The sequence below is a fragment of the Dermacentor variabilis genome, unplaced genomic scaffold, assembly GCF_050947875.1.
Source record: "Dermacentor variabilis isolate Ectoservices unplaced genomic scaffold, ASM5094787v1 scaffold_21, whole genome shotgun sequence".
NCBI lineage: Eukaryota > Metazoa > Arthropoda > Arachnida > Ixodida > Ixodidae > Dermacentor > Dermacentor variabilis.
Window position 1 is genome coordinate 2873184 of NW_027460379.1, and position 26895 is coordinate 2900078.

General features: G+C 44.6%; 1 protein-coding gene across 3 annotated transcripts in view; it reads left to right on the plus strand.

Annotated features, from left to right (window-relative positions):
• Positions 1 to 26895, plus strand: part of Vhl (von Hippel-Lindau protein) — a 158670-nt gene that overhangs the window by 23477 nt on the left and 108298 nt on the right. Inside the window, exon 1 of one of the 3 annotated variants that reach the window (XM_075678455.1) lies at positions 19202 to 19672. The exons of 1 other annotated variant lie outside the window; for it this stretch is intronic. In XM_075678455.1, coding sequence (XP_075534570.1) covers positions 19445 to 19672 — 228 coding nt within the window. In that variant the 5' untranslated portion in view covers positions 19202 to 19444. Of the gene's footprint in view, positions 1 to 19201; positions 19673 to 26895 lie in introns of those variants that run through there. One more of the 3 variants, XM_075678453.1, reaches the window with a different exon arrangement.

Below are 26895 nucleotides of genomic sequence, written 5' to 3' on the forward strand. Positions count from 1 at the left end.
GTCGACAGTCTTCGGTGGGCTTCGTACCATTCCGGCGAAAAGTTCCTCCTTTACACCATGCATCAGTAGGCGGACTCGCTTTTCCTCGGACATTTCCGGGTCGACGTGGCGGAAGAGGCGGCTCATTTCTTCTGTAAAAATCGCAATGGTCTCATTAGGCAGCTGCACTCGGGTTTCTAGTAGTGCTTGGGCTCGTTCTCGGTTTATGCCGCTCGTGAATGTCTGCAGGAAGCCATTTCGGAAAAGGTCCCACGTTGTTAAGGTGGCTTCTCGATTCTCGAACCACGTCTGGGCAGCATCTTCCAATGCGAAGAAGACATGTCGCAGTTTGTCATCGCTATTCCAGGTGTTAAACGCAGCGACCCTCTCATACGTCTCCAGCCAGGTTTCCGGTTCCTCGAATGTTGAACCGTGGAATGTTGGAGGTTCCCTGGGCTGCTGCAGCACGATTGTGGACGCTGGGGCTGCCATTGGGGTTGCCTTGGCCACAGTCTTCTTGGTCTTCTCAGGTAGAAGCCCGTGCTCCGGGGGCAGCTGTTGAAGGCGACGGCTTGCTTGATGCTCTGGGACTACGTTGGTGTTCTCTTTGCGGTCCGGGCTTGGATCACGGCTTGTCAGGGGCGTCCGGTACATGAACGAAAAGCACCTCCACCAGGTGTCATGTGGAGTGACGTATGAAGAACACAGTAGCAACACTGTGAAAGAGGAAAGTAACTTTTATTGGGCGAATCTGTGCCCACAAAAACAGGCTACACTTAAGGGGAGACACGGGGATCAGATCGCGGAAATCTCAAAAAAGATCGATTTTTGGCAACGACGCGTCTCGGTATCTGCAATGCCTAATCTACATTGTATCAAAATGGTTTGACTGAAGACGCATTAAAAATGCCTGAAAAAAAATAATTTGTCAGTGCGTAGGGCAAGAAAACAGCTTTAAATCGCGTAAAGTAACCGCAGTTCGCGGAGCCCTAACTCGTCTTTCCCGCCACCGAACGCTGCCATCTTGGTATTGTTCGAAAGCTCGAAGTTTCGCCATTCCGTTTCTGAATTCTTCGGTCGTCACCATGTTGTAACAAACACAAAAAGAAGCGCGGGTCTGCTAGAGGCGGTCACACGAGCCCTGCGATGAAAGCAGGCCTCCGATTGGTTGCCGTACTGAAAGGCGTCTCGCCATTGGTTGCTGCTCCAACAGCGGGCAAGCTGGCAACCACAGCGAACCGCAGTTGTCTGCTTTGAAAACCACGCCGGCATCTTTCTTCATTTGACACTCGCAGAATTCGGATTTATGAAAGCTCCCAGGTCAGTGATGGATCTTCGCTCGTTCGAAAAGAACTTTTAAATGAAGCATGCCTTCGGAAAATGGAAGCGCAAGCCTCCTACGGCGAGAAAAAGATGGCGGCCAGCGGGAGAAACGGAGAACCCGACTGAACACGCGGGTAATGTGCCGCATTATCTTTCACCATGCGATTCCAGCAGCGAAGCCGACAATCGCCCTGTGACATCGACACTGATAACCAAGCCACCGGAAAACGTGCCAACGGAAGCTCTCGCACCTGTGCGTACGGCCGTGCGAGTCGGCAACCGAGATCGCGTTGTTGGAGGCGATGCGGGTCGAAGGTCACCATCGCCAGCAGAGACGGTGTATGTTTCCGATGCATCGTGCGACTGGGACACGCAGCCTGCGAGTGAGCCCCAACCGTCGACGAGCTACATACTGTATGGTGACTCAAGGCTCACCAGACGAATCGTCGCATGATTCAGACGTGCCTCAAGCCGCGTTTTGTGTCAGCGGTGACTGCAGAAGCGCAGGCACGCAGCGTTCGCGACTCCCTTCGCGCAGTGTCCGCAACTGAGCGGAAGTTCAGTTTGGTGGACCAGCAAGGCCAAGAACAAATTTCGGCTCCTTGTGACTGGGTTCATTATTGTGCCTGTTTCCGCGATGAACTCTTTGATCGCTAAAACTCTATGCCCAAGATGCCAACAGCATTCTGTGGGTGTACACTGCGATACCAGGCTCGGTCTGGCAGTGAAAATGGTGGTCATGCACTACTCCAGAAGGCTCAAGAAAAGGATAAAGAATGCCTGAAGAAGGCATCCAAAGCCGACGAAACAGAGGCAAAGGTGTAAGAAGATGCCTGACAGCAATGATTCAAAATATTACAGCCCTGGTGCTTTTTAATAAATTTGCAGTGGTTTTAAAACTTTGCAGCCAGTTTTCTCAATTGCATTTTTTTTGTCAATCACCTCGCTCGTGGAAAGCGTAGCACAACAAAGGCTGGACCAATTTTGGTCCAGTTTGTTTTGCTGTGATCCACAAGCTGTGCTGTACTTAAAGACAGTCTTGCAATGTTTCTTTATCCTTCCATTGTTTAATTATTTCACAATGACTACATGGCTCCATGCAATGAAACACAGTAATGTGCATGTTATGTTGAGCAAAAAATTATTAGCGCACTAAAAAAAAATTGAACACTGTCTTGATGTAGATTAGACATTTGGGCAAACATGCGAAGTATTCCAGCTCCCTATCATGTTTTGTTACTGTGCCAGCCTTTCCACAAGCAAGGAATTTATAAATTCTTATAAAACAAAATCTAATGAAGATATCCTAATGAAATTTTAGATTTGTCGCTTTATTGCAATGTGCAGTGTGTGCGCCAAATTTCAGCACTTCCTGTCAAGAAACAAAAAAGTTCATTCTGATCCCCTCCTCCTCCCTTAAAGAATGGCGACAACGGCGAACACAGTCTGCGATCGTCAAAATCTTATCAGTGGGTCAAGCGCGTCGGCTTTTATACATCAGTCGTCAAATGTTCCAGACTAATAGCTGGGATCCGCGTGTCTTCCACAAAGTTCTACACTATTTGCGTCGCGCATACATGCAATCAGATTACATAAGGTTCGGTGACAGACAGCGGATGGAACCATCGATAACATTCCAGAAACTTCCTATACATGCAGGCGCGTCCTGTGCTGCGTGATAACATTTGTTAAGCGGTGAAACGTGGTCACCAGAGAAAGATAAACGTGTACAAGTGTCAATATATATATATATATATATATATATATATATATATATATATATATATATATATATATATATATATATATATATATATATATATATATATATATATGTCTGGTTAGGAAAGTTGGTTGAGACCCCCCCCCCTCCCTGAATAAATGAAAACGTTCCGCCTATGGTCGGGAGCCTGCAATAACAAATTCAACAAAAAATAAATGTCCATTACACAAGTGGCCAGAAAAGCTTCACATACATACCCTTGCATGAGACCTGGTAAGTTTGTATATCAAACACTGTCATGCTGTCACTACAGACACACGACAGTACGGTCAACGCATGCATCTATTCGCCAGCCCCTGGCAAATCGTACAGACGTTGACCACAGTTCAGCAGCTGAATGACGCCAAGTTTTAGTGTTAATGCATTAGCATTGGGAGGTACACCTAACAAACAAACAAATGAAGCCTTGAAAACTTAGCTGCTTGGCTTGTCATGGTTTGAGCATAATTGACAACTATTAGATTTACTAGGCTTTGCTACTTTTGGTTTAGAGGAGGCACTGGTAACATATCAAAACAGACATTGTTCTTTCATATTCATGCTTTTTCTCATGCACATTCGGCTTGTCTCAGTTGCTGAATAGGTGGTGTCTAAAAAATGGCCTGTTTTTGGCAATTGCTTAAGTCAACAAGATCATAGCCTTCAAGATTAGTTTCTTTTACTCATTTTCTCCTGTTCAGCAACAATGGGGATAAACTGCGACAAATGATTGAGGACCTTAACCAAGAAAATGTAAGACTAGGAGTGAAAATTAATATGCAGAAGACAAGTGTAATGTTGAATAGCCTGGCAATAAACCAAGAATTCACAATCGGCAGTCAGCCTCTAGAATAGATGCAGGAATATGTTTATCTATACTCTATCTCACAAGTAATTTGTAGCACTGTCGTCCCCTTAAAATGTGTGAAACATTTCCTTCGCGAAAATAGCTTGGCACTGCTTCCTGCAGATAAAGAAGGTGGTTTTGTGGTCATCCCGCATAACTCATTGAAACAGAAGGCACATGAAGCTTCGGATTCCGTTTTTCATAGCAGGAAAGATGTCTCACTTGCGAAAGTGAAATTAAAGCCAAGAAGCTTTGTCATAAATTAAACCTGAGTAAACTGGTCCGTGAAATTGAAAGTAAAAATTCTGGCAGCCTTGAAATGTTTTTCCTATCAAAACCCATAAACCAGAATGGCCACTGCGCATTATAGTGTTGGAAGGTGAGACTTGGCAAAAGTCCGTAGGCTTTTATCTTCAACGCAAGTAAAAGTTCCTTTCAGTGAATGATCCTTTTCTGACCAAGAACTCAGAAGAATAGGTTACCTGAAGACGCACGTAGGCAGTAATTTTAAAGCTTTCTCTATAGATGTAAAAGATCTATATTATTCACTGCCACATTACGAGTTATTAGTATGTGTTCAAGAGGCTGTTGATGCTTACGATGAACTGAAGTTCGTAAACACCATCTGCATATCTACACAGGGTTTTCTTGAACCATTGTCCATGTACCTGCGCTCGATGTTCTCCAAGCGGGATGGAAGTGTTTATCTTCAAAAACAAGGAATTTTCATTGGTTCATGCATTGCGCCAATTTTAAGTGACCTTTATACTGGATACTGCATGCCAAATTAGAAAACTCAAATGTAAAAAAGGTGTATAGGTACATTGACGACTACCTTGTGCTTCTCGATCCAAGTCCTAGCGGGAGGCTTGTCTTGATGTCACGCAAGTGCTAGATCTTTTCAACAAGTGTTTACAACCGCCCACTGTTACGCATGAAACGCCACAGGATGGTACTTTGCGATTTCTCGAAATAAGAATGTTTTTTGAGGGACACCAGGTGTGCTGGGCATATGAACCAAGAGCGAACAAACTGCTACTGCCATTTTCATCGGGCCACTCTAAGTTGGTTAAGAGGGGGATCGCAAAGTCAACCCTAATGAATGCGCTTCGCCGCTCATGTCCTCACAAGTGCTTGCCCAGTTTTCTGGCACAAGTGGATCGCCTGAAACAGGCCGGTTTGCCGCAGCATATCATCACAGCTGCGGCCGAAGGTCTCCTTAAGACCGGAAAATGCGCAAGTGAAGCAGAAACGCGCAATCATACCGTACATCCACGATATCTCGCACAGACTGAAGAAGATTGGCAATAACGCAAATGTAAGCGTCATCTTCTGAGCGCCAATCAAGCTGTCCAAGTTGTGCAAGGCCAGCTACTGTGGTTCTGAGAAGCCCAGTTACCGGACAAATCACAAGGAATGCTATGTTCATTGTGAGAACAATATCGTGTATGAACTGCCCCTGTCGTGCGGCAAAAAATACATCGGCCAAACGGGAAGGTGCGTAAATGACAGGTTGCGTGAACACGCAAATAATGTGTGAACTGGAGGATTGGGGCATCTGGCTTTTCACTGCAGAAAGCATGGGTGCAGTCCCATTTATAAACAGTGCACGATGATAGGAAGAAGCGCAGCGCAAACAACACGTTAGATTATTGAAGCGGCGAAGATCGCTAGTTTAGGGAGCGCTTGTGTTAGCTCGCCTTCAATCGGTCTTTCAAAAAAAGAATTTGATTTTTTAAACGTGACGCAGAGGGTGGTCTGATCGAGATGACATTTTAATCTTGCAATTACAAAAAACTTTTTTTGGCTATGCATGGTCGTTCATTCATCTTTGATATCTTCTTAACTTTCCATTACACGTCTCGTTGCTGTCTCATTTGATTAAAAATCAGTACATATGTGCATGCGTACGGTGGTGTGTGTTACCTATATATATGTGTACCGCTTCGTGGAATAAAACAATTGTTGGAAGTCAGCGCTGTGTCCGCATCTTGCCACTGTCTTTCGTCCCTTTTCGTCCGCTAAAAAACCTCAGTTCTGGCTTACATTTGCAATTTTTGCAATGAATTGCCAGGTGGCCCTCCTTCCCGTTGTTCACTTTGTTATTCTGTTGCCTCAGCCTGTCATTCAGGCACTGCTCTTTTTGGCCCACGTACTTTCTACCACAATCTAAAGGAATCTCATAAACGACTCCTGCCTGACATTCTACGTATTTGTTATTGTGTTTTGTGACAGGCCGGTGCCTTGTGGGAAAAAGGTTTAGTAATTCTGCATAGCTTAGAGAGCTTGCACGGGGCAGAAAACAACTCTCTCGCCTTGCAATCTCTTTCAAATTATGCGACATGCAGTATATGTAGGGTTTGACAGCTACCTTTTCTTTTTCGCGGGGTGGCTCCTGGTTAGGTTGGCGAGTTCGCGACTTCTTGATGATTGTTTCCGCTACGAAAACTAAAACAGGTTGCGGGTAGCCTGCCTCTTCCAGTCGGTCAATCTGCTTAAGAAAACTCACCACTGCTCGATGTATACAGGACTTCTTAAAAACATTCAGCAGGCACATGTTGGCAATGCTGCATTTAACTAGCTTAGAGTGAGAGGAACTAAAAGGTAGCAGAGGTTTACTAGCCCGAGGTTCATACTGCCAACAGACGTGGTTACTTGCTAAAAACAATCTAAGATCTATAAACCTGATGGAGGAATCTACCGAAAGTTCGTGGGTCATTTCAATGGGAGATTAAATCTGCCTGAAGGTTGTTAATGTTTGACTAACGACCAAGTCGGCGTCACTGTAATTCTTATCTACCAAAATTAGGAAGTCGTCAACGAGTGTAAAAACTGTGACTATGCCATTACCCTCGAGACTGCTAGAAATGGCTCTGCCAGCACGACCTAAAAGTAAGTCACCCAGGATTGGAGCTTAGAATGAACATATGCAAATGCCGCTCTTCTGCAGGTACAAATGACTGTCCCATTCAATATAAGTGGAAGCTAGGTAAAGTTCTAGCATAGCCAAGAATTTGTCTTCCGGAATACCAGCTTCGTTCTGAAAAGGCAGGAAGCCGAAACTGTCAATGCCTTCCTGGAGGCACTGAAGCAATTCTGCTTTTGGCATGCTATAATATAGATCTTTCAGCTCTACAGAAAAGGCCTCTAATTCTGTTACTGGCTGCCTTGACATGTATTCAACTACTTGTGCAGAATCCTTTACAAGGTGAGGGTCATCTACTGTTAGAAGCTTCAGTCTTTCTAACAGAAACGCAGCTAAACACTTCTGCCACGTATTGCGCTCCGGCACAATCACTCTTGCAGGGCAGTTTGTGGGTCTTGGCACCCTCGAGAGTGCGCCCTTTGCTATTTCTGATGTCCCTAGCTAATTTAGACAGGTTCATTTTTTCACACAGCTTCTTCGCTTTACATTTCAACTTATTGAGCAATACATTATGGTGACAATGAAAAACAGAATTTAAGGCTTCCAGCGCCTTCACCTTGTATGTCTCTTTTGGAAAGACGGCAAAGCCGCCTTCTTTGTCCGATGGGAGTGTGCAGTAGGCGTTCGTCTTCAAATAAGACTCCAGACGATTAATTGCGGGGCGACCGGGGTCACACTGGTCCTGTAGACTTGGTCGTTAGTCAAACATTGACAACCTTCAGGCAGATTTTATCTTCCATTGAAGTGACCCACGAACTTTCGGTAGATTCCTTCATCAGGTTTTTAGATCTTAGATTGTTTTTAGCAAGTAACCACGTCTGTTGGCAGTATGAACCTCGGGCTAGTAAACCTCTGCTACCTTTTAGTTCCTCTCACTCTAAGCTAGTTAAATGCAGCATTGCCAACATGTGCCTGCTGAATGTTTTTAAGAAGTCCTGTCCACATCGAGCAGTGGCGAGTTTTCTTAAACATAGTGACCGACTGGAAGAGGCAGGCTACCCGCAACCTGTTTTAGTTTTCGTAGCGGAAACAATCATCAAGAAGTCGCGAACTCGCCAACCTGACCATGAGCCACCCCGCGAAAAAGAAAAGGTAGCTGTCATACCCTACATGCACTGCATGTCGCCTAATTTGAAAAAGATTGGAAAGCGAGCCAACGTAAATTTTGTGTTTTCTGCCCCGTGCAAGCTCTCTAAGTTATGCAGAATGACTAAACCTTTTTCCCGCAAGGCACCGGCCTGTGTCACAAAGCACAATAACAAATACGTAGAATGTCGGGCAGGAGTCGTTTATGAGATTCCTTCAGATTGTGGTAGAAAGTACGTGGGCCAAACAGAGCAGTGCCTGAATGACAGGCTTAGGCAACACAATAACAAAGTGAATAATGGGAAGGAGGGCCACCTGGCAATTCATTGCAGAAATTGCAAATGTAAGCCAGACTTTCATGCCTGCGCTGTGGTTGCCATAAACCATGACAAAGGGGTTCGATTAATAATTGAGGCCAAAAGGATCATTGAAGCAGGAGGTATGTGCATAAGTGTTGCATCCATGTCACTATCACGCAAAGAACTGCTTTACCTGAATGCGAATGCGCACTGAGAAACTGTGATTGCGCTCCTAGTATAAATCAGTGGCATATTTTCCTGATTAAACATTGTTGGAAGTGGCTCCCTGTGTGTGTGTGTTCTTTCTTCGTCCACCATCGTTTTAGCCCCTTCACTTCAGATCATGTTTAACCAACATGCCCAACTATCCATCCTAACGACCAGGGTATCATTCACTACGTGAAGTCGAAGTACCGAAAGCACCTGCTACAGCAAATGATCTTATGCTCAGAAGTTGGAAAGCTGTATGAAGTGGACTTAATCAGCGCAGTGCATATCATCGCCCACGTGTGGAAAAATAAACCTCCGCAAGTCATCGCCAACTGTTTTCGGCACAGCGGTTTTGTGAGGCCTGAGCATGCGGCAGCAGCCGATGAGGTGTCAGCGGAGTCCACCGATGATGACTGCTCGACCTTCGATGCTGTCCTTCCCACAGATGTGACCCTTCAGGACTGCATCGTGATTGATGATTGTGTCGCCACGACTGGTCTCCTTACCGATGAAGAAATTATTAATGATGTCACGGGCGTCCGGGAAGACCATGATTCAGACAAGTCATGCGAGGAGGTGCAGCCACGACCTCATCGCACCTCACGAGAAGTCACGGAAGTGCTTTTGATATTGGAGGACGTTTGCCTGAGCACTTCCGACAGTTTGCGGGCTGTTGGCGACATGGAAGAGTTAAGAAAAAATTGTGATGTCAGCCGGAATCTGCGCGAAAAAGCAGACGAATATTCCAAAATACTTCAGTAAATAAAGGTATGCTTCTCCAACTTGATTTTAATGTTATTTTTCCTGTTCATTCGTTAATTCAGCATTTTGATAATTCGGACATTTTTCCCGGTCCCGTAAGATCCGAATTAACGAGTTTTTGCAGACAAGTGACATAGGCGAGATACCGGGTGTGCTAAATATAACGGAAGTGGGAATTCTTTCTTTATTACTTAGTCTTGATATAAGAACATCCAGCAGCCCAGATGACATTCCAAACGCTTTTCTCAGAAGGTACACTAAATGGGTTTCCAAATACTTATTGCTAATTTTTACAAAATCGTTGCAAACTTCTGAAGTTCATCAAGAATGGAAAATTGCTAAAATTATTCCTATACATAAATCAGGTGATGCTACAAATCCTTCAAACTTCCATCCTATTACACTCACTTGTACAGCGGGGAAACTTTTTGAGCATTTAATACTAAAACATATCTTAACTTTTGTTGAAAGTCATTCTTTAATTATACCTAACCAACACAGATTTAGGAGTGGTTTGTCTATGGCAACTCAATAGAGACTATTCATGACCTAGCGTTAACAGTCAATAAGCGCGGACAGGTAGACATAATTTTTCTACACCTATCAAAAGCCTTTGGACGGGTATTGCATCCAAAACTAATCCATAAGCTGCAAGGGATCCTGGGATATGGTATTCTTACAAAATGGTTAAAAGGATATTTGTCATGACGTCAACAATTCATACATTTCGAAGGGCAATCCTCAGACCACGTTAAAGTTTTATCCGATGTGCCTCAGGGCACAGTTTTAGCTCTCATTCTCTTCCTTCTTTTTATCAATGACATCGCAAATGGCATTGACGCCACGGTACGCATGTTCGCAGATGACTGCATTATTTATAAACCAATACAGACCAAGGATGATCAGGTTGTTCTGAATGACGCACTTAAATGTATAGCAAAATGGTGTCAAGACTGGCAGATGACGCTAAATGCTGAAAAAACTGTCTGCATAACATTCACGAGAAAGAAAGCACCACTAACCTTTCCATACCAAATTCAGCAAAGAGAACTACAAAGGGTTGAAGAATACAAGCATTTAGGTATCATCATTTCTTCTGATCTAAAATCGAACAAACGTGTCATACATAGCAACAAAATCACTCTCAGCGATTTTTTCCCTCAAACGGTTCCTCAGATACGCTTCACCAAACTACTCGCGTACACGTCACTCATTGGCTTTGTTATAGAATACGGCGCCATATGCTGGTTCCCATACACTAAATGTGCCATAGCGAAGTTAGAGAGCGTACAAAGAACAGCAGCCAGACTCATTTATAATAAATACCGTCGTCATGATTCCCCAACTGAACTTCTATGCTTAGCCAGACTCCCAACAATTAGCAATAGTGCAAGATATCTCAGACTAAAATTCCTGTTCATTCTCCAGAGCAGTGCTCTAAAATAGACAAAAAGAAGTTTTTAATACACTCTAACGCTAAAATTTCAAGAACGAAGCACAATAAACAATTATCTGAGTATAGATTTCACAATGACACCTTCAGGTATTCATACTTTCCGCAAGCTATCAGAGAATGGAATCTTGCCTCAAGAGGTTGACGATTGTATAACCTTTAATTTCCTTCTGTCTAAGCTGTCTGACCATATCTTTGTTGCAATGTGATGAACTGTGGTTTTTACATTGTGTTCTATCGTCACCAAGATTGTGCATTGCCTATATCGATGTACGTGTGTATGAATAAGCTTGTTTTTAAACCGAAGCCAAGGCCTCTTGTAAAAGATTATCGTTGAACCCTGTGTGAATGATGTATTTTTCCCGTTTATGAATGTACCCTTTCCTGCCAAAGCCTTCGTTAAGGCTAGCAGTATGTACCAAATAAATAAAATAAATAAATACTCGCAGGGGACTTCGATCAAGAGAAGGAAATTTACAGAAGAATAAAAATTGGGTTGGAGCACATGTGATAGGCATCACGACGCCATGAACTGGGAAATCCCCGCTATTGTTGAAAATAAAAGTGTGCAATCATTGCATTCTACCAGTACTAGCATATGGGGCAGAACTTTGAAGTTAACCAATAAGCTTGAGAACAAGGTAAAGACCGTGCAATGAGCCATGTGGAACGAAAATGTTAGGCGTAACATTAAGAGACAGAAAGACAGCAGTGTGGATCAGAGAGCAAATGGCAGTAACCAATATTTTAGTTCATATTAGGAGATAAAAATGGAACCTGAGCAGACCATGTAATGCCTAGGGCAAATAACTGGTGGTTCATTAGAGTTGCAAAATGGGTGTCGAGGACAGCAGAAAATTGGGTGGGGGGATCAAATTAAGAAATTAGCAAGCGCATCTTAGAATCGGTTAGCGCCGAACAGGGGTAATTGGAAATTGCTGAGAGAGGCCTTTGTCCTGCAGTCGACACCACCTATTGGTGCACTCAGAATTATTCAAGTGGACGCTATAATGAGTGAAATTGTGTTTGTCCTTATACATTGCATATATTTTTATTTAGAAATACTGCTATCTCATTTTAGAGACATAGCAGAGGCAGGTGGCAGTGCTGTGCTGTCTGAATAATTCTGAAAAGGTAGACAAAACCAGGGGCACTACGCCGACCAAAGTAAAATTTTAAAGGAAAAAATGAATAATTGGTTGGCAAAAACGCGAGACATGAAATTGTGTCTTGGCTGGTTGAAGGTATCTGGCTCTGCTCATGGTGCACTTCTTGTGGTGTTATGATGAACTGTAAGGACTGCCTGAATAGGTTGAGATATATTTGTGCAATAAGCACATTGTCCATCGCCCAGTCATGATAATGTTGGCCATAACTTACTGTACTGCACAGTTTGGTCATTCACACTTGCAGTGGCGGGGAATCTGCGCCAATCTGCGCCGACTGGAATTTGCAGCTCCATACTGCTCCAAAAATGTCTTTTTCACCTAAATTGCACCACTGCTGCACCACAGCGTAGTTTCGGCAGTGTGAAAATTTGGAAGCTACCATGCAATACAAAAACTGTATCACCATTGCGTTCATTAGTCGCATTCGTTCAGGGTGTTACAGCCAGCGATACCGGCGCTATGACAGCTGACAGAATTGAATTCATTCCTACTTTTATACGCCAATCGTGAAACGTGCGTGAGGATATAATGAGTTAGGTGGCCATGCTAGCTTTATTACTTCTTTATTACTTAGCATTTGGCATTACAACCAAATGCACAGTGATTAGGTATGCTCTTTGTCACCACGGTTCATGCTCCTTGTCAACTATGTCTTTGGTAATACATGTGCCTTTGGTAAAGCGCGTGGTAAAAAAAGTTGGATGCGAACGAGTAAGTACTCCAGCCCTATACGTCTTTCCTGCAAGTGCGCATCAGTGGCGGAATAAAGAACATTGCGTGCTCTCACTGCCCTAATATAGTTCATAAAACACAATTAAATTGAGTGGAATATCAAGCCTACTAAGTGGTCCTTTCTTAATGGGAAAAGAAAACTAGTTTTAGCTGCACTAGTAAATGACCTGTATAAATAGCCTCTCTTACTGTGGGAACAGGCTTCGTAAGCCATAAGCGATGCTAGAACGAAAGACCTTGGATTTTGCGACCCAGCTTACCATGACATCATAGATTCTGATGGCGACTGCTCAGCCCCGAATAACTTCGGTTTAGTTGTACTACATTTCATCCTAGAAGAGCGGAAGACTGCTTAGCAAATTTCAAGAGCTTTTACAGGTACACAACGGGCCAAGTATGAGAAAGTACTTTAAAATCCATCAAGTCAAGCTAGCGCTGGCACAAAATTTATTGAGGACTGTGACCTTCATTTGCTGTTCTAATAATCTACTTGTTACCACAAAATGGAAGAGTGTTTCTTATTGTGGTGTCCCAGTGCCTTGCATGGTTTTGCACAGTGCCACCGGTAGCATGTCACTGTTATTGCATGATCGCCGCTTCCGTCATAACTTGCTGCAGTGAATCAGATATTTTGCTCCTAGTTGTAAATGATTATCTGAACTAAAGAGAACACTAAACTATTTAGTTTTTCTGTGTGCACTTTCGTGGAAGGCTTACACCTGCGCCACACGCAGCAGTGGGTGCTCCAATATTAATTTTCCCTGCTCGAACGGCTGCTCCAAAATGCTGAAGGACATTCCTACCACTTCACTTGGAAAATGAGATGTTTTAAGTGAAAACAGAGGCAGTACTGCCTACAGCTGTAACAGGCTATACTTTTTAAATTTTATTGAACAAATAGTTTCTTTCTGACAATTGAAAAAAAAAGCCCTCAACTTTGAAAAAAATGTAACATGTTTGCACGCTTTCGCTGTGGCTCTCTCAAGTGCATTTTCAACAAATTGCCTCGGGTTTGCTGCAAAACAAGCGGGGAAGTGTTTCAGTCTGCTTTGGGTGCCAGCCTAATCGCTTATCAGTTGCGAGCATCGCAGCTTCTCATATTTACCAGCAAGTTGCTTACATGGCTCTCTTATACCGGATGCTGGTGTCTGCCACTTTTTTGCGACTTGTGCAGATGCCACAAAGAAGTGACTGCACACTACCAGATATAACAAGTGCGCTTGGAGGATCATGGCAGTCTTTGAGGAGTGCACGAAACATCTAGACTGCACGCTCACTGTGGAACAGCAGCTGTGACATAAAATTGTTGCAATGACCAAAACAGTGGGCACTGAAACACAATCACCCAAATCAAAAGTTCTTGCCAGTGAATACCGTTTTTATCTGTCTTGCAACCCATGATCCTAGATATCTTTGAAAAAACCTGAAAGCTGTGCAGTTGAGATTCGCGGAAAAAAAGAAACCATACCTTTTAATCAGGCTCATTAACAAAACATAGAGTATTTAAAGAGCTTATCCCTTTCAGTTTCGGTTGTTTTTGGAGGTGAGGCATCCCCAGTGTCGGATTTTTTCTCTCGGATATGATAAAATGAGCACAACAGTTTTTCGTATGCAGAAGGGCAAAAATGACATGGGCAAATGGGCTCTTAGTATGGTCCTTGCATTCCTGTTTTTTTTTGTATACTCTACCTAGTCTCGTTCTGACGTGCACACTTCCGTGATAGTGCTGCTGTATCAGTGTTTAAAAAATAATATAAAAAAAACTATAAGTGTACGATGGATGGCAGAGATAGGTAAGAATGCTGACCATGTGCTATGGGGTGAATATTTGAACATGATAGCAGTGCACAAAGTCCGAGGGCCACTCCTCCCATCTGTGGATGCTCCGCAGCACGCTGACAAAGACCCACACTGAGCAAACCTAGAAAGATGAGAAAATACGCTTCTGTAGTCGGATACAACTTTAGGAAAAAGGGGGCATTTACTCCTCCGAGGGGGAGGCACATGAGCATCCGCCAATGGGTGCGCACTCTGGACTTACGTCATGAGCCGGACGGACAGTGACTCCGCCGTCGGAGATGATGGCCGCCCACGCTTCGAACTGGGCGAGGTCGTGTCAGCTGTGGGCTTCAGCCCCTCGTCAGAGTGAATTCCAGAACTGTTTGTGATAGTTTATCATGCCGGAAATATTACTGCGAGCTTACGATGCGGCATTTGTGCTGCGTGCGTTTATTTTGAGCCGTGATCCGGCGAAGGAACATTGCAGCGAGCATCGCTGGCGCCGCGCTGCGCTTTGCCTGAAAACAGGATCCCGCGGCGACCGCTATGAACACACATCCTGCGTGTTTGTTCCATGTTGTTTTATTTTGCTCCCGAGTGAAGTTACGACGAGCAAAGTTTTCTAAAGACTGGTGCCTACTGTTAGCGGCGGGTGTGTTCGTGTACTGTGTCACTGCGTTTTTCGTCGGATGGGGTGAAGTGATGGAGCAAAACCATTCTCAGGAGAAATCATAAAAGTGTGTGCGCATGAAACAACCCTACGAGTGTCTCAACAGAAAATATTTGCAGAAGTCTTCAACGCAAAAATTTGTCGACGTGAACTTAGTGTGGAACGATCATTGTCAGCAGTGACATAGCCGAGCGTCTAGCGACAGTGTTCGAGTGCTGTGTAGCACCGTCGATTGATTTCTGTCCACCAATGCTCACTGCACATGCAAGCGGTAGAATGCATGCTGTGAAAACGCAAAACCAAAAAAATACAAATTTTATGCTATTTAAAACCAAAAGTATTTATTTAAAACGATCAATGAAGCATTTTTGTACCTTCCTGCCTAGACCGTATTCTCGCCCCAGGTTTGTAATGGTTGCGATAAATGCATTGTTTTATATAAGTACTTTTTCAATAGCAACCGATTCATTTTAAGCTTGGAAAATGAGTAGTAGATACGCCATGTACATGTGAACAAGCGCAAAAGCCTTGCAGAGCCGCTCTTTTCTACTTTTGTCACTTGCAATGAAGCTAAAGAGCAGACGACGGGCACCGTCGTAAGAGGCATGGGGTTATTTTTTGGTCGCTATCCGGCATGTGCTGTAGCCCATGAGAACTCTACTAAACCAGTCATCTAAATACAAAAGTCCTTATTTATACCGACAATTACGCGTGTCAGGAGCACGATTTTTCGAGCAGGACTATTTTAGTCGCGGAGGCAATCAGCTGTCGCACTTCGGTCATCTGGGCGGGGCCTCCCCTTTTTTCTAAATTTGTATCCGACTATAGCAACATGCAACAGATGGCAGAACTACCTTGAAGCTTGCGAACTTCATGTTACTGTGTACATCTGACTGGAGGGAGTGGAGCATGTGCGGTTACGTCACTGACATTGCCGGACAGAAGCAGTGGAAATGTACCAGTATGTCACTGACACTGAAAGGGGTAATGCTCGCCAATGCAGTTGCGTTAAGAACAATGAAGCTTATGTTGGATCATTTGAAACATAAACAGTGAGTGTGGGCACAAGCAGAAAGGTTCAAATACAGGGCTGGCTATTAATAGTTAGTACTTCTACCTTGCCCCTTGTACTAATAAAGGAAACAGAAGTATGCTTTTTGTTTGCAACACTGATGGCAGTACATTTCATTTGACCAAGCACTCTTAGCAAAGAAAATGTGCTTGACAATTTAACACTAGAAACAAAAAAAGGTGTACATTTTATTTTGGCTGATGGCTGCTGTCGTCCTGGCCTTTAACACAAGAATTTCTGCACTAGTGTGTAGCTGGCAGTGGTGACAAGTTAGGGTGCTAGTGATATGCCAGATGCATTTGTAAAACTGTTATCATGCATACGAATCAACTGAAATGCTGTGCAGTATGTTATTATGGCTGGCTCGCTCATTCTAACATCTGATCACAGCAGTAGTCTCTATGAGCCTGAGCATGCAGCTAAGTGGCTATCGGTGAGCATGGAGTCCTACAATATGACATAGGATGAGGCTATACCTGCAGCTTCAGGTGTAGTGTTGGGGCGACTGACCGTGACGGACGTCCAAGGAGCGACCAATGTTAACGCTGCCTAGTATGGCCTGCTTGTCGCCATACTCTGATGTCTTGCAATTGGTCCTGTTCACGTCTGCTTGCACTGCCATCACCACATAAGATGAGCATCAGCATATACAGACATCCCACTCCTGCACCACTGATTGGTTCAGGAGCCTTGTGACAGTAGTTGTGTGACTGAAACATCGAGCAGCAAGTGACCAACCCAAAACAGTCGCTTTTCGACCAAGGTGACCATTTACAAGCAAATCATTGCTCTGTGACCAACTTTGTCGCGCGACCGGCTACAAATGGTCACTTTGGTCAGAAAGTAAAAAATTTCATGGAGTTGCTCACTGACCGATTCCTCAACTGTGACTGGAGTCACAATGTTACCAAACCAATCATTAGTGTAGGAGCGTGATGTTGGAATACACTGTTGGTTATTTTACGTGTCGACAGCAGTGCAAACAGATGTGATCGCACCAGTTGAGAGACATTTTGGTGTAGCGATGAGCAACTCGTGCTTGCTACATTGGCCGCTCCTTGGTTGGCAGCTTGTTGCTCGCATGACGTCTGCCGGTTGTCAGTGTGAATGTTGCCTAATACTACATGCATTACTTCCTGCATGACTTCATGCTTGAACAACCACAGGAAAGAATGTAGAAAAAATCATTGGGGTAGAAGAAAGTGCGAAATAAGCAATTAAATCTGGATGCATTGCAGCTAGTTTGTGAATACAAAGAGAAGCCTATGATCACTTTATGGTGACATATCATGAGAAGCCAACAAACACTGACACCAAGGACACCATAGGGGAAATTACTTGTGCTGAATAAATGAAATAAAGAAATGATAAATTAGTGGAAATTAAAGTGAATGGAAAAACAACTTGCCGCAGGTGGGAGCCGAACCCACAACCTTCGCATTTCGCGTGCAGATGCACCCACAACCTGCATTTCGCATGCAGATGGTCGACGGCGCAGAATGCGCCGTCGACCATCTGTGCGACACGGGGAGACGAGGAGACCTAACCACCTCGGTGTTTCTGCGAAGGTTCCGCTGCTCCTCCGCTCCTCCTCTCCCACCATTCCTCACTCACTCCTCTATCTCCTCCCGGCCCGGCTACAAGATTAGCCGTGCCCTCAACTTCATTCTCTCCTTTGCCTCCCCATCGCCGTACCCTCTGCCCTGCGCAGCACTGATGCGATGAGCCCTTCGTACGAGGCATTTTCAGCGTTGTGCTACTCCCCTTCCCCCCCCACCGCAGCACCTCTCGCAATGATCTCTCCTCTTTGTCGCCGCAGCAGGTTCGCGTCGCGCTGGCTTTCACCGAACTTGCAGACTGCAGGGAGGAAACAGGACGCAGAAAGAGAGGGAGAGAAAGACCAAGTGTCGCCTGGCCAGTAAAGCCAGCAAAACTCGAAAGAAAAAAGTGAGAAGAAAAAGCAGCCAATTCTGTTTCCCAATGGTCATCATGGGATAATGCCGTCATGCCAGTGCTACCAACCTCCGCGCGTTTGCTGACCTCCAACTACGCAGTAGGCACAGGGGAGCACACTGAAGTTCAACAAATGGCCACAGAGGGCGGAAAAATCGACCGCACGGTGCTGCAAATAAAATCAGCATAGTAGAATTGGTTCTGGATGCTTACGTTAGTTCCAATATTTCCTGCTAGAGGCGCCGTAATAAGCACAATTTTATTTTACAATCTTTCTCTTACAATTACCGAAGCATTTCTATTACGCAGAAAAGAGGGCAAAAATTATCATTGTTAATTAGATATTGCACTATTTATTAGTAAGTGTATTGTTTCCTTGTCACTATAAACGCAAATAACATTCAGCATCATCAATCTTTCACGTGACCTCTGGCCTGGATTTTAAATTTTTACCGGTATTTTCGAGTGCACGGCTGCACGGATTCATTCGTTCGTACTCTTAGACTGGTTGCTTCTTTGTTGCTAAAACTAGTTCATTGCGCTTCGATGTCTTGCACTATTTAACTTGCGGTGATGTGATGTGTTTGCAAGTGGACATGTAAGCCCGAAAGCTAGGTTTCGGTTGTGAGCCATTCGGAATGCGGCTGCATCGAAACAGGATTTGGATTCTGCTGCGGCTGACAACGGCAATAACGGTGAGTCGTTTAACACCGCTGCTTGAATCGTTATATGATATTCGTCTCATTAACTTACAGGCGGTGACACGTTAATGAACTAGATCCTGCATTACATATGGGCAGTCAGCATCCTCCGTTGCTGTTCCCTAAATAAACCTTTACTTGCGAGGCTGTCGTTATACACACACAACCAGGAAAGAAAGAGCGATATCGAAACGCGCGTCTCATTTTTCATCTCATTGTAGCCGTGGTCATAGGTGACTGAGTAGCCTATCAATATACATATAAAACTGTTTTTCGAGTCCGCCGGCAACTTCTTTCATCCACAAAACCGAATAATCCTTTGGTAAAATGAAGTGCAAGTACAGAATTTAATGTATTAAACAGTTGCAAGCATGATAATTCACCCGTATTTCGTACTTGTTGGTTCCAAATGTTCTTGCTGTTCAGTTTGGTTTACCGCAGGGCATTTATTTTTGCAGAAGTGAAGTGGTGCATCACGTTCGTGCAGAAAAATAATGCATCAGTTCCAATAGCTTCATGACTTTCATGCATTTGCTTGTGGAACCAGCAGTGTGATCACTTCTAGTGTATAAATGAGCACACAAATGTTCTCATTTGTGATTTTAATAATACTTCAGCTGTTGACATGCTTGTTGACATAGTTAGGCAGACATCAATTTTATGGACAATAGCAATATTTATTTAACATGCTAGAACCCTAGAACAGACAGTGTACATTTGCATGTGTTCTGTAGTCGCAAACTGTTACAATATATATGTCACACCTTATTGCATTTCATATTGCAGAATTGTGCTTCTTCAACTTCTGATACAGTCAAAATTTCTGTTCCACACATGCAGTAATGAGGACGGCACCAGTATAAAGCAACACACTCCACGCGCTAAACAGAAGCTGCTGCCTGCTACAACAAGGCTGCAACGAGGTGTGGACTTTGGCTGCTACTACAAGGTAAACATGGTTCAGAAATAAATAATGGCTTGACATATGCTATATTGGCTTGCTAGTATTGAGATACATGTCATTTGTTTGCAGCAGATATGAATGTTTTTCAAATTTATGGTTCAGTATAATTGGTTCAAACGTAAAGGAAAACACTGCATGAGTTTGGCTAATCTGTGCTGTATCTATGTGTCACTGTTCTGCCACAATAAAGTCTATGCCAAGCACAGGAGCTCCCATCTACAGCAGCAGAAAGGGGCTGGAACCAAATTTGCAAGGCTTTTGCACAATGAACAAAGAAGTGCAAACAGAAGAATTTGGATATCAAGTCTGCAGAGGACTGTGTCAGAACTGAAAAGAGCTTCAGCCACCATTCCACAAGCACAGACATTTGGCCGAGTCATCCAGGTAACTCGGAAAGGACTTTCTAGAAATTCTTCGTGTTCAGATGCACCTGCAACATCTGACCAAGCACCAACGACGCTGGCCAAAAGGGTTCCATCAGTTCGGCCTTACTCAGCTTCCTGGCCATGTCAATTCCGTTTGTGCCAAGTGCAATTTTTTTTTCTATAAATGCAAGATATTTCATTGCCCATTCTCGTTAGAGATCATTCATCCTCATCCAAACATAAAGATCAACAGATTCTTCGCTGATAATTAATACCATTCACTGTCTAGTAGCCTAACATATCTATAGCAGTATCTTCTAGTGTATGTTGTCATGCACAATTCCTCTCCTGAAATAGCTGATGCAGCATCGGCATGTGTCTTGCATTAACCTACGCACCGTGTGCTATGCACCATTTTACTTTTCTTTATTTTTTTAGCCTTCAATGCTTGCGGAGCAGAGTTGTTTCTAAGCTTTCTCATTTTCCATATTTCTAGTCTTGTTAATGATTGCTGTTCTTCCTCGATAGCCTGGGTCTTTGCACAAGCTACACTGAAGTGATTGATTGCAGAATCTGGTTTTGCTGTCCCACTTGGTTGTGGTCGCCGTGTTACGTTTCTTGGATCTGGGGGCCTGGTCAGTTGCGTTGGTAAGCATCTGCTCCTGCAGTACTCACAGCAACATAGACTCCCAGTATACACGCACTGTAACTGGCGCTCTCCGTTCATTCTTTCTTGCTGCAGCCATGGGAAAATTGTGCTTGTGGCCTACCTCGGCCATGATTTGCTCAGAACGGAGACTGGCATATGTGCTTACATGGTTCGAAGTATATGAAGTTGATAGCCACATGGGTGGAAAGGCCCGCAAAAGTGGCTGCCGAAGGTGATGCCCACGGAACCGATTTGTCCGTATTGAGACAAAGTGGGGCACCAAGTGCGAGCCACACGTTAGTGGCCCCCAAAAGAAAAGAAATGTGCAGGTTGAAAAGGAGTTAACGCTAAAATACCGGGTGTCTATGTCGCAGTGTTGGTTGCGGCAGCAGATGCCTGCATTACCCGATTGCTTCGCAATGCAAGTTGCTAATCTTCAACGGCAACTGTCAATTCAAACAGGTGCGACGCTCTGTCCAATCTGTTTGTACTGCTGGTTGTCGCTTGTTACCAGACCACCACGTGCAACGAAGGCAAGCATTATGCCTGTAGCTAGGCGGCTGAATGTACCATAAGAGACCCGTGTACGTGAATGCTCACTGTTGCCATATGGTTCGTAGCCAATGTATAATGTAGTGTCTGAACCCTATGCAGTGCTTGATTGCTGTTTAATTTTGCTGTTATCTCACTTGGTTATGGTTGCCGTGTTAGGCTTCTCGAATGTGGTGGCCTGGTCAGTTGCATTGGGAAGCAGTCTCTCGAAGTAAGCATTCGCTCCTGCAGCCTGCACAGCGACATACAGTCGAACCCGACTATATTGAACCCGTTTACATCGAATTATTCTATATATCGAACAATTTCTGGACACGGTATAGTTACAATGAGTATATATAGCAAAAATTACGCTTACATCGAACAAAAAAAGCAGCGACTCCCGATATATCGAACGTCAAGCGGCAGAAAGTGCCCCCAGAAGTTGGCTTTCCCTCCCGGTGGCGGGAAAACCCAGTGGCGCAGCTCCATCCAACCACTCTCCCTACCATGACTGCCCTGTCTCGGACAAGCCGTCGACACCCCCCTGCAAAAAATGATCCTGGCCCGCCCGCAGCGCTTGCTCAGACAGCCACTCAGAGGCTCTTGTGCCCTCTTCGTGCAGGATGGCGGAAGTGCGAGTTGTCTTGCTGCTTTTCTGGTTCATTGTGTGTGCGCCTTGTAGGCCGTCTCCCGCAGTGTTGCCGTGATGAAGCGGCAAAATTCGCCTTTCGTCGTGAATCTCGAAATCATAAATAAGATCGAACGCGATGAGAAGTCAGATGTCCCCGCAGCGTACAAGATTCCGAGGAGCACTCTCAGCACGATCTTGAAGGGGGAGATTACGGCTAAAGCGGCCAAACTCGCGACCCGGTGCCCGTGGCGCCCGACGCGTACGCAGGGCCGTGTGCGAGTGGTTCATCCGAAATTGCTTCAGCCATGCCGACTTTCGCGTGCTCGGTGATGACTAAATCCTGATGAATGCGAAGAAGCCGTTGCCGATGTTTCCGAAGTTCGGAGCGAGCTGTCAGAATTTCCGGAAGCTGTTGACGAATCAACGGTGGACGAGTTTGTGAGCGCAAATGATGGTGTCGCGACCACAGGAGAGCCCGAAAATGAAGACTACATTGCCGATATCGTACCGAGCACAAGTGAAAGTGGGCACAATGAAGAAAGCAATGCCGGTCCTTGGCCCACATCCTCCGAAGTGATTGGTGCGCTCGCGCTAGTTGGTACTTCTGCGCGAATGCGGAAGGTTGCGGCCTCAGCTGCTCCGACGCTGACCATGTGGAAAAGTGCGTGCGTCGCAGGCAGCGAAATTGCCCAAGCAGAAGAAAATGCAGGACTACTTTGTGCGAAACTAAGCTAGTTTCACCAATAAAATGATTTTATAGATGGTATGTGCTTTTATGACATCCAATTATTTAGCAGGCTTATATCGAATTATGCTCTATATCGAACTGATAGGCGTCTTTTTGCAAGTTCGATATAGCCGGGTTTGACTGTACTCCCAATTTTCATGCACTGTGATTCGTGCTCCCCGTTGATCCTTTCCTGCTGCAGCCATGGGCAAATTATGCCTGTGGCCTTTTTTGGGCTGCGATTAAGCACGAACGGAGACCAGCATACGTGCTTAAATGGTCCGACGTGTATGAAGTTGATAGCCACATGGGTGGAAAGGCCCACAAAAGTAGCCGATGAAGGCGATGCCCACGAAAGCGACTTGTCCATATTGAGACAATGTGAGACACCAAGTGTGAGTCGCACATTAGCGGCCCCCGAAAGAAAAGAAATGTGCAGGTTGGAAAGGAGTGAACGGCTAAAGTGTGGGGTAGTCCATGTCGCTGTGTAGGCTGCGGCTGCAGATGCCTGCGTCACCCGATTGCTTCACAATGGAAGTTGCGCCTTTTTAACGGCGACTGTCGCTGCAAACAGGTGACATACTCTGTCCAATCTGTTTCCGCTGCTGGTTGTCGCTCGCTAACCTGACCACCATGTGCGACGAAGGCAAGCACTACGCGTGTAGGTAGGCGGTTGAATGTACCCTAAGAGACCCGTGTATGTGAATGCTCACTGTTGCCATATGGTTCGTAGCCAATGTACAGTAGTTCTTATTTGGGCAACATAAATACAAGGTTTGCCTGCAAGGTAAGGCAAAAGGAAGGCGTAATCCTCCTGACTAAGGCCTTTACCTCGCTGGAGCAGCAGAAGTAGCAGTCAACTGATAACAAAATACAACTAATAAGACACAAAACTTCAAAACTATTTACAGCAAAATTTTAAACACAATGAAAAGTATCAACCGTTTGCCAAATAGCAAGTAACTAAATAAATACAGCACAGGAAAAATAAGAACATTCTGTTATTAACAAAAGTTATACATTCAGAATAGAACATTAATAACATTACTGTTGACATTAAACAAAGAAACTTTATTAACATTCGTTAAATACACTGTGATCAGAAAATATTATGTTTTGTATTGCATGTTTAAATTTGTGAATTGTTCTAGAATTTATAGCTTCGTCAACAATGTTAGGGTACATATTACATAAAGAAATGGTTTCTTATTTGATCGTTTGCATGCCATATTTTGTCCTTGGTTTCTTTATTACTATTGATGTGTGACGTAGGTTGTATCCTGTGTCTCTACTCAGGTAAAGAGTTGAAAATAGTTCCCTGTTGCTGGAGATCTCTTTAAATAGCCGTATGCACATCTTTGTTTTGTAAGAGTCTCTAATATTAGGAATGTTGTAGTGCATCATTAGTATAGAAGATCCTATGTATTGTTTAGAGAAGTTCAGCAACCGAACAGCTCGCCTTTGCATAACTGCCAATTTTTCTATATCTGTTTTATTACCGTTTTCCCATACGAAGAGGCAGTAGCTAAGATGTGAGTGCAAAAACGAAAAGTATAATTGTATGAGAAGCCTGATAGGCACAAAGCATCGGATCCCTTGTAGCAAGCCAACAGATCGTGCAACCTTAGTGCGTACCTTATTTATGTGCTCTGTCCAGCTTAGGTTTTTGTGAAATGTAACACACAGAAACGAATGGCTTGAGACATGTTCAAGTTGCGATCCAGAATAAAAAAGCTTTACGTCGTAATCTGTGCTTATTCTTGGAATAAAAAACTAAATTTCGTTTTTTTTTGCATTTAAGTCAAGTTTATTTAGATAGAGCCACTCGCTAAGTTCTTGTAACCAATGGGTTGTGGTAACTTCTAGTTCTAACTTCTAGTTGAACCTCGTTAATTTGAAGTCCGTCGGACCGCAAAAAATCATTGAATTAGCCGGGTATTCAAATTATCAAAAATGGACAAAAAACGAGAAATAAACATACGAAATGTGGCTGTATCAACACTGCACCTTTATTTCGCCTGAAAAACGGTCACTTGAAGTACCGTATTTACACTATTGTAAGGCATCTCGAATGCAAGTCGACCCCCCCCCCATATCGCGTGACAGGAAAAAAAAAAAAAAAAAAAAGGAGAGCATACTTGAGGGCGCATTCGAGAACAAAAATTGATTAGTAGCTGACATGGTCACTGGACTACTCAACTTCACTAGTGCTGCCATCTTCATCGTTGCTACAGTCCCACAGCGCATTGTCGTCCCGCGAAATTTCACATTTGGCAAACGACCGCACCACGACATCTTGTGGAACAGCAGCCCACACCGAATGCACCCAACCACACGCAGCCGACAGGGAGGCTCTTTTGACAGGTCCGGTTGGCGTAATTTCACAGTCTTCTGCCGCCAGCCACTCGTACTCGCAGCGGAGCAGGTCCTTAAAAGGCGAAGATCTGGGCTTGTTTCATGACCATGTAACACTTCACTGGCAGGGACCTATTGCACATTTCAGCGATGTACGCCGCAAGCTTAGTCTACAGCTCCGGAAAGCGTCCAGGCTTCGACACGTGGGAAATTCCTCACCTGTGTCACAGGTGAAAATTTCGCTTCGCTGTAGTCGCCACTCTCGCACCACCCATTCAGAAACATCGAACTTGCGGCCTGCTGCGCAGTGATTTGTTTCTTCGGCGTAAAGGATGGCAGCCCTCTTGAACGCTGCTGTGAACGAGTGCCGAATCATTAGTGGGCCTGGAGCACTCATGATGACTGAGGAAGCATAGAAGTAGCGCGTAGCCGGCAGTCAAGTGGAACGCGTCAAACCAATGCCTTTCGTCAAATTATAGAGATAGCTAAGCACAACAGGCAAAGAAAAGCCTGCAAGTGGTGTCTGCTCTTCCATGAACTACCAATGCTCCCCACAAGCGCCGCTGTAATGAGGGTGCCGCCACGAATAGAACAGCGGCGCTTCCATCAACTATCGACACCCCCCTCATGAGTGTTTGTGTGCACTGTAAGACTCTGAAAAATGTTGAAATTCCGAAAAGTGAAGAAACATGCAGGATAGCGAAAAGCTATGGATAGGGCCATAGAGCAATCATAAAATTCTAACTACGTTGTAGCTCCCGTTGGTCTCGCTTTTTTGGCGGTGCCATGTTTTGGTTTCGATTGTAAGTCGACCCCCCATTTCAGATTTTCAATTTTTAAAAAAGTGGTCGACTTATAATCGTGTAAATATGTTAGTCATCAATGCGTGACTGCTTGGCGCGGTAGTTAGCCGCACCGTAGGCTGCGTCCTCCAGTCTGCTTACAGTGTGCCGCAATTCACTGTTACCACCGCTACACTCCACAAAACTGCGCACAACGTTCATCAGAAACAGAAAGTTGATTTAAAGTGCCGCCTGGCTGCCACTCTGGCAACTATACTGGCCTCAGAGACTGGCACACAAATTTTTGTTTTTTGCGGATCATGGAGGCCATGGTTTAAACTGACGTATTATCCGGATATGGGCACGCTGGCTGTTAAAATTATCCGGCAAAATTTGCATGAAAACTGTTGGGACCGCTGAAAACTTTCAAATTACGCGGGATTTCAAATAAACCGAGTTCGAATTAACGAGGTTTTACTGTATAATGTATTGTCTGAACCTTATGTGGTGAGTGATTGCTGCTTAATTTCACTGTTATCTCACTTGGTTATGGTCGCCGTGTTATGCTTCTCGGATGTGGCGGCCTGGTCAGTTGCATGGGGTGCAGTCTCTCAAATTAAGCATTTGCTCCTGCAGCCTGCATGTTATGCTTCTCAGATGTGGCGGCCTGGTCAGTTGCATTGGGACGCAGTCTCTCGAATTAAGCATTTGCTCCTGCAGCCTGCACAGCGACGTAGACTCCCAATTTACACGCACCGTGATTCGTGCTCCCCGTTCGCCCTTTCCTGCTGCAGCCATGGGCAAATTGTGCCTCTGGCCTTTCTCGGCTGCGATTAGGCATGAACGGAGACCAGCATACATCATAGTCCGATGCGTATAAAGTTGATAGCCACATGGCTGGAAAGGCCAGCAAAAGTAGCCGATGAAGGCGATGCCCACGAAAGCGACTTGTCCATATTGAGACAATGTGAGACACCAAGTGTGAGCCACACATTAGCGGCCCCCGAAAGAAAAGAAACGTGCAGGTTGGAAAGGAGGGAACGGCTAAAGTGCGGGATAGTCCATGCCGCTGTGTAGGCTGCGGCAGCAGATGCCTGCGTCACCCGATTGCTTCGCAATGGAAGTTGCGCCTTTTTAATGGCAACTGTCTCTGCAAACAGGTGGC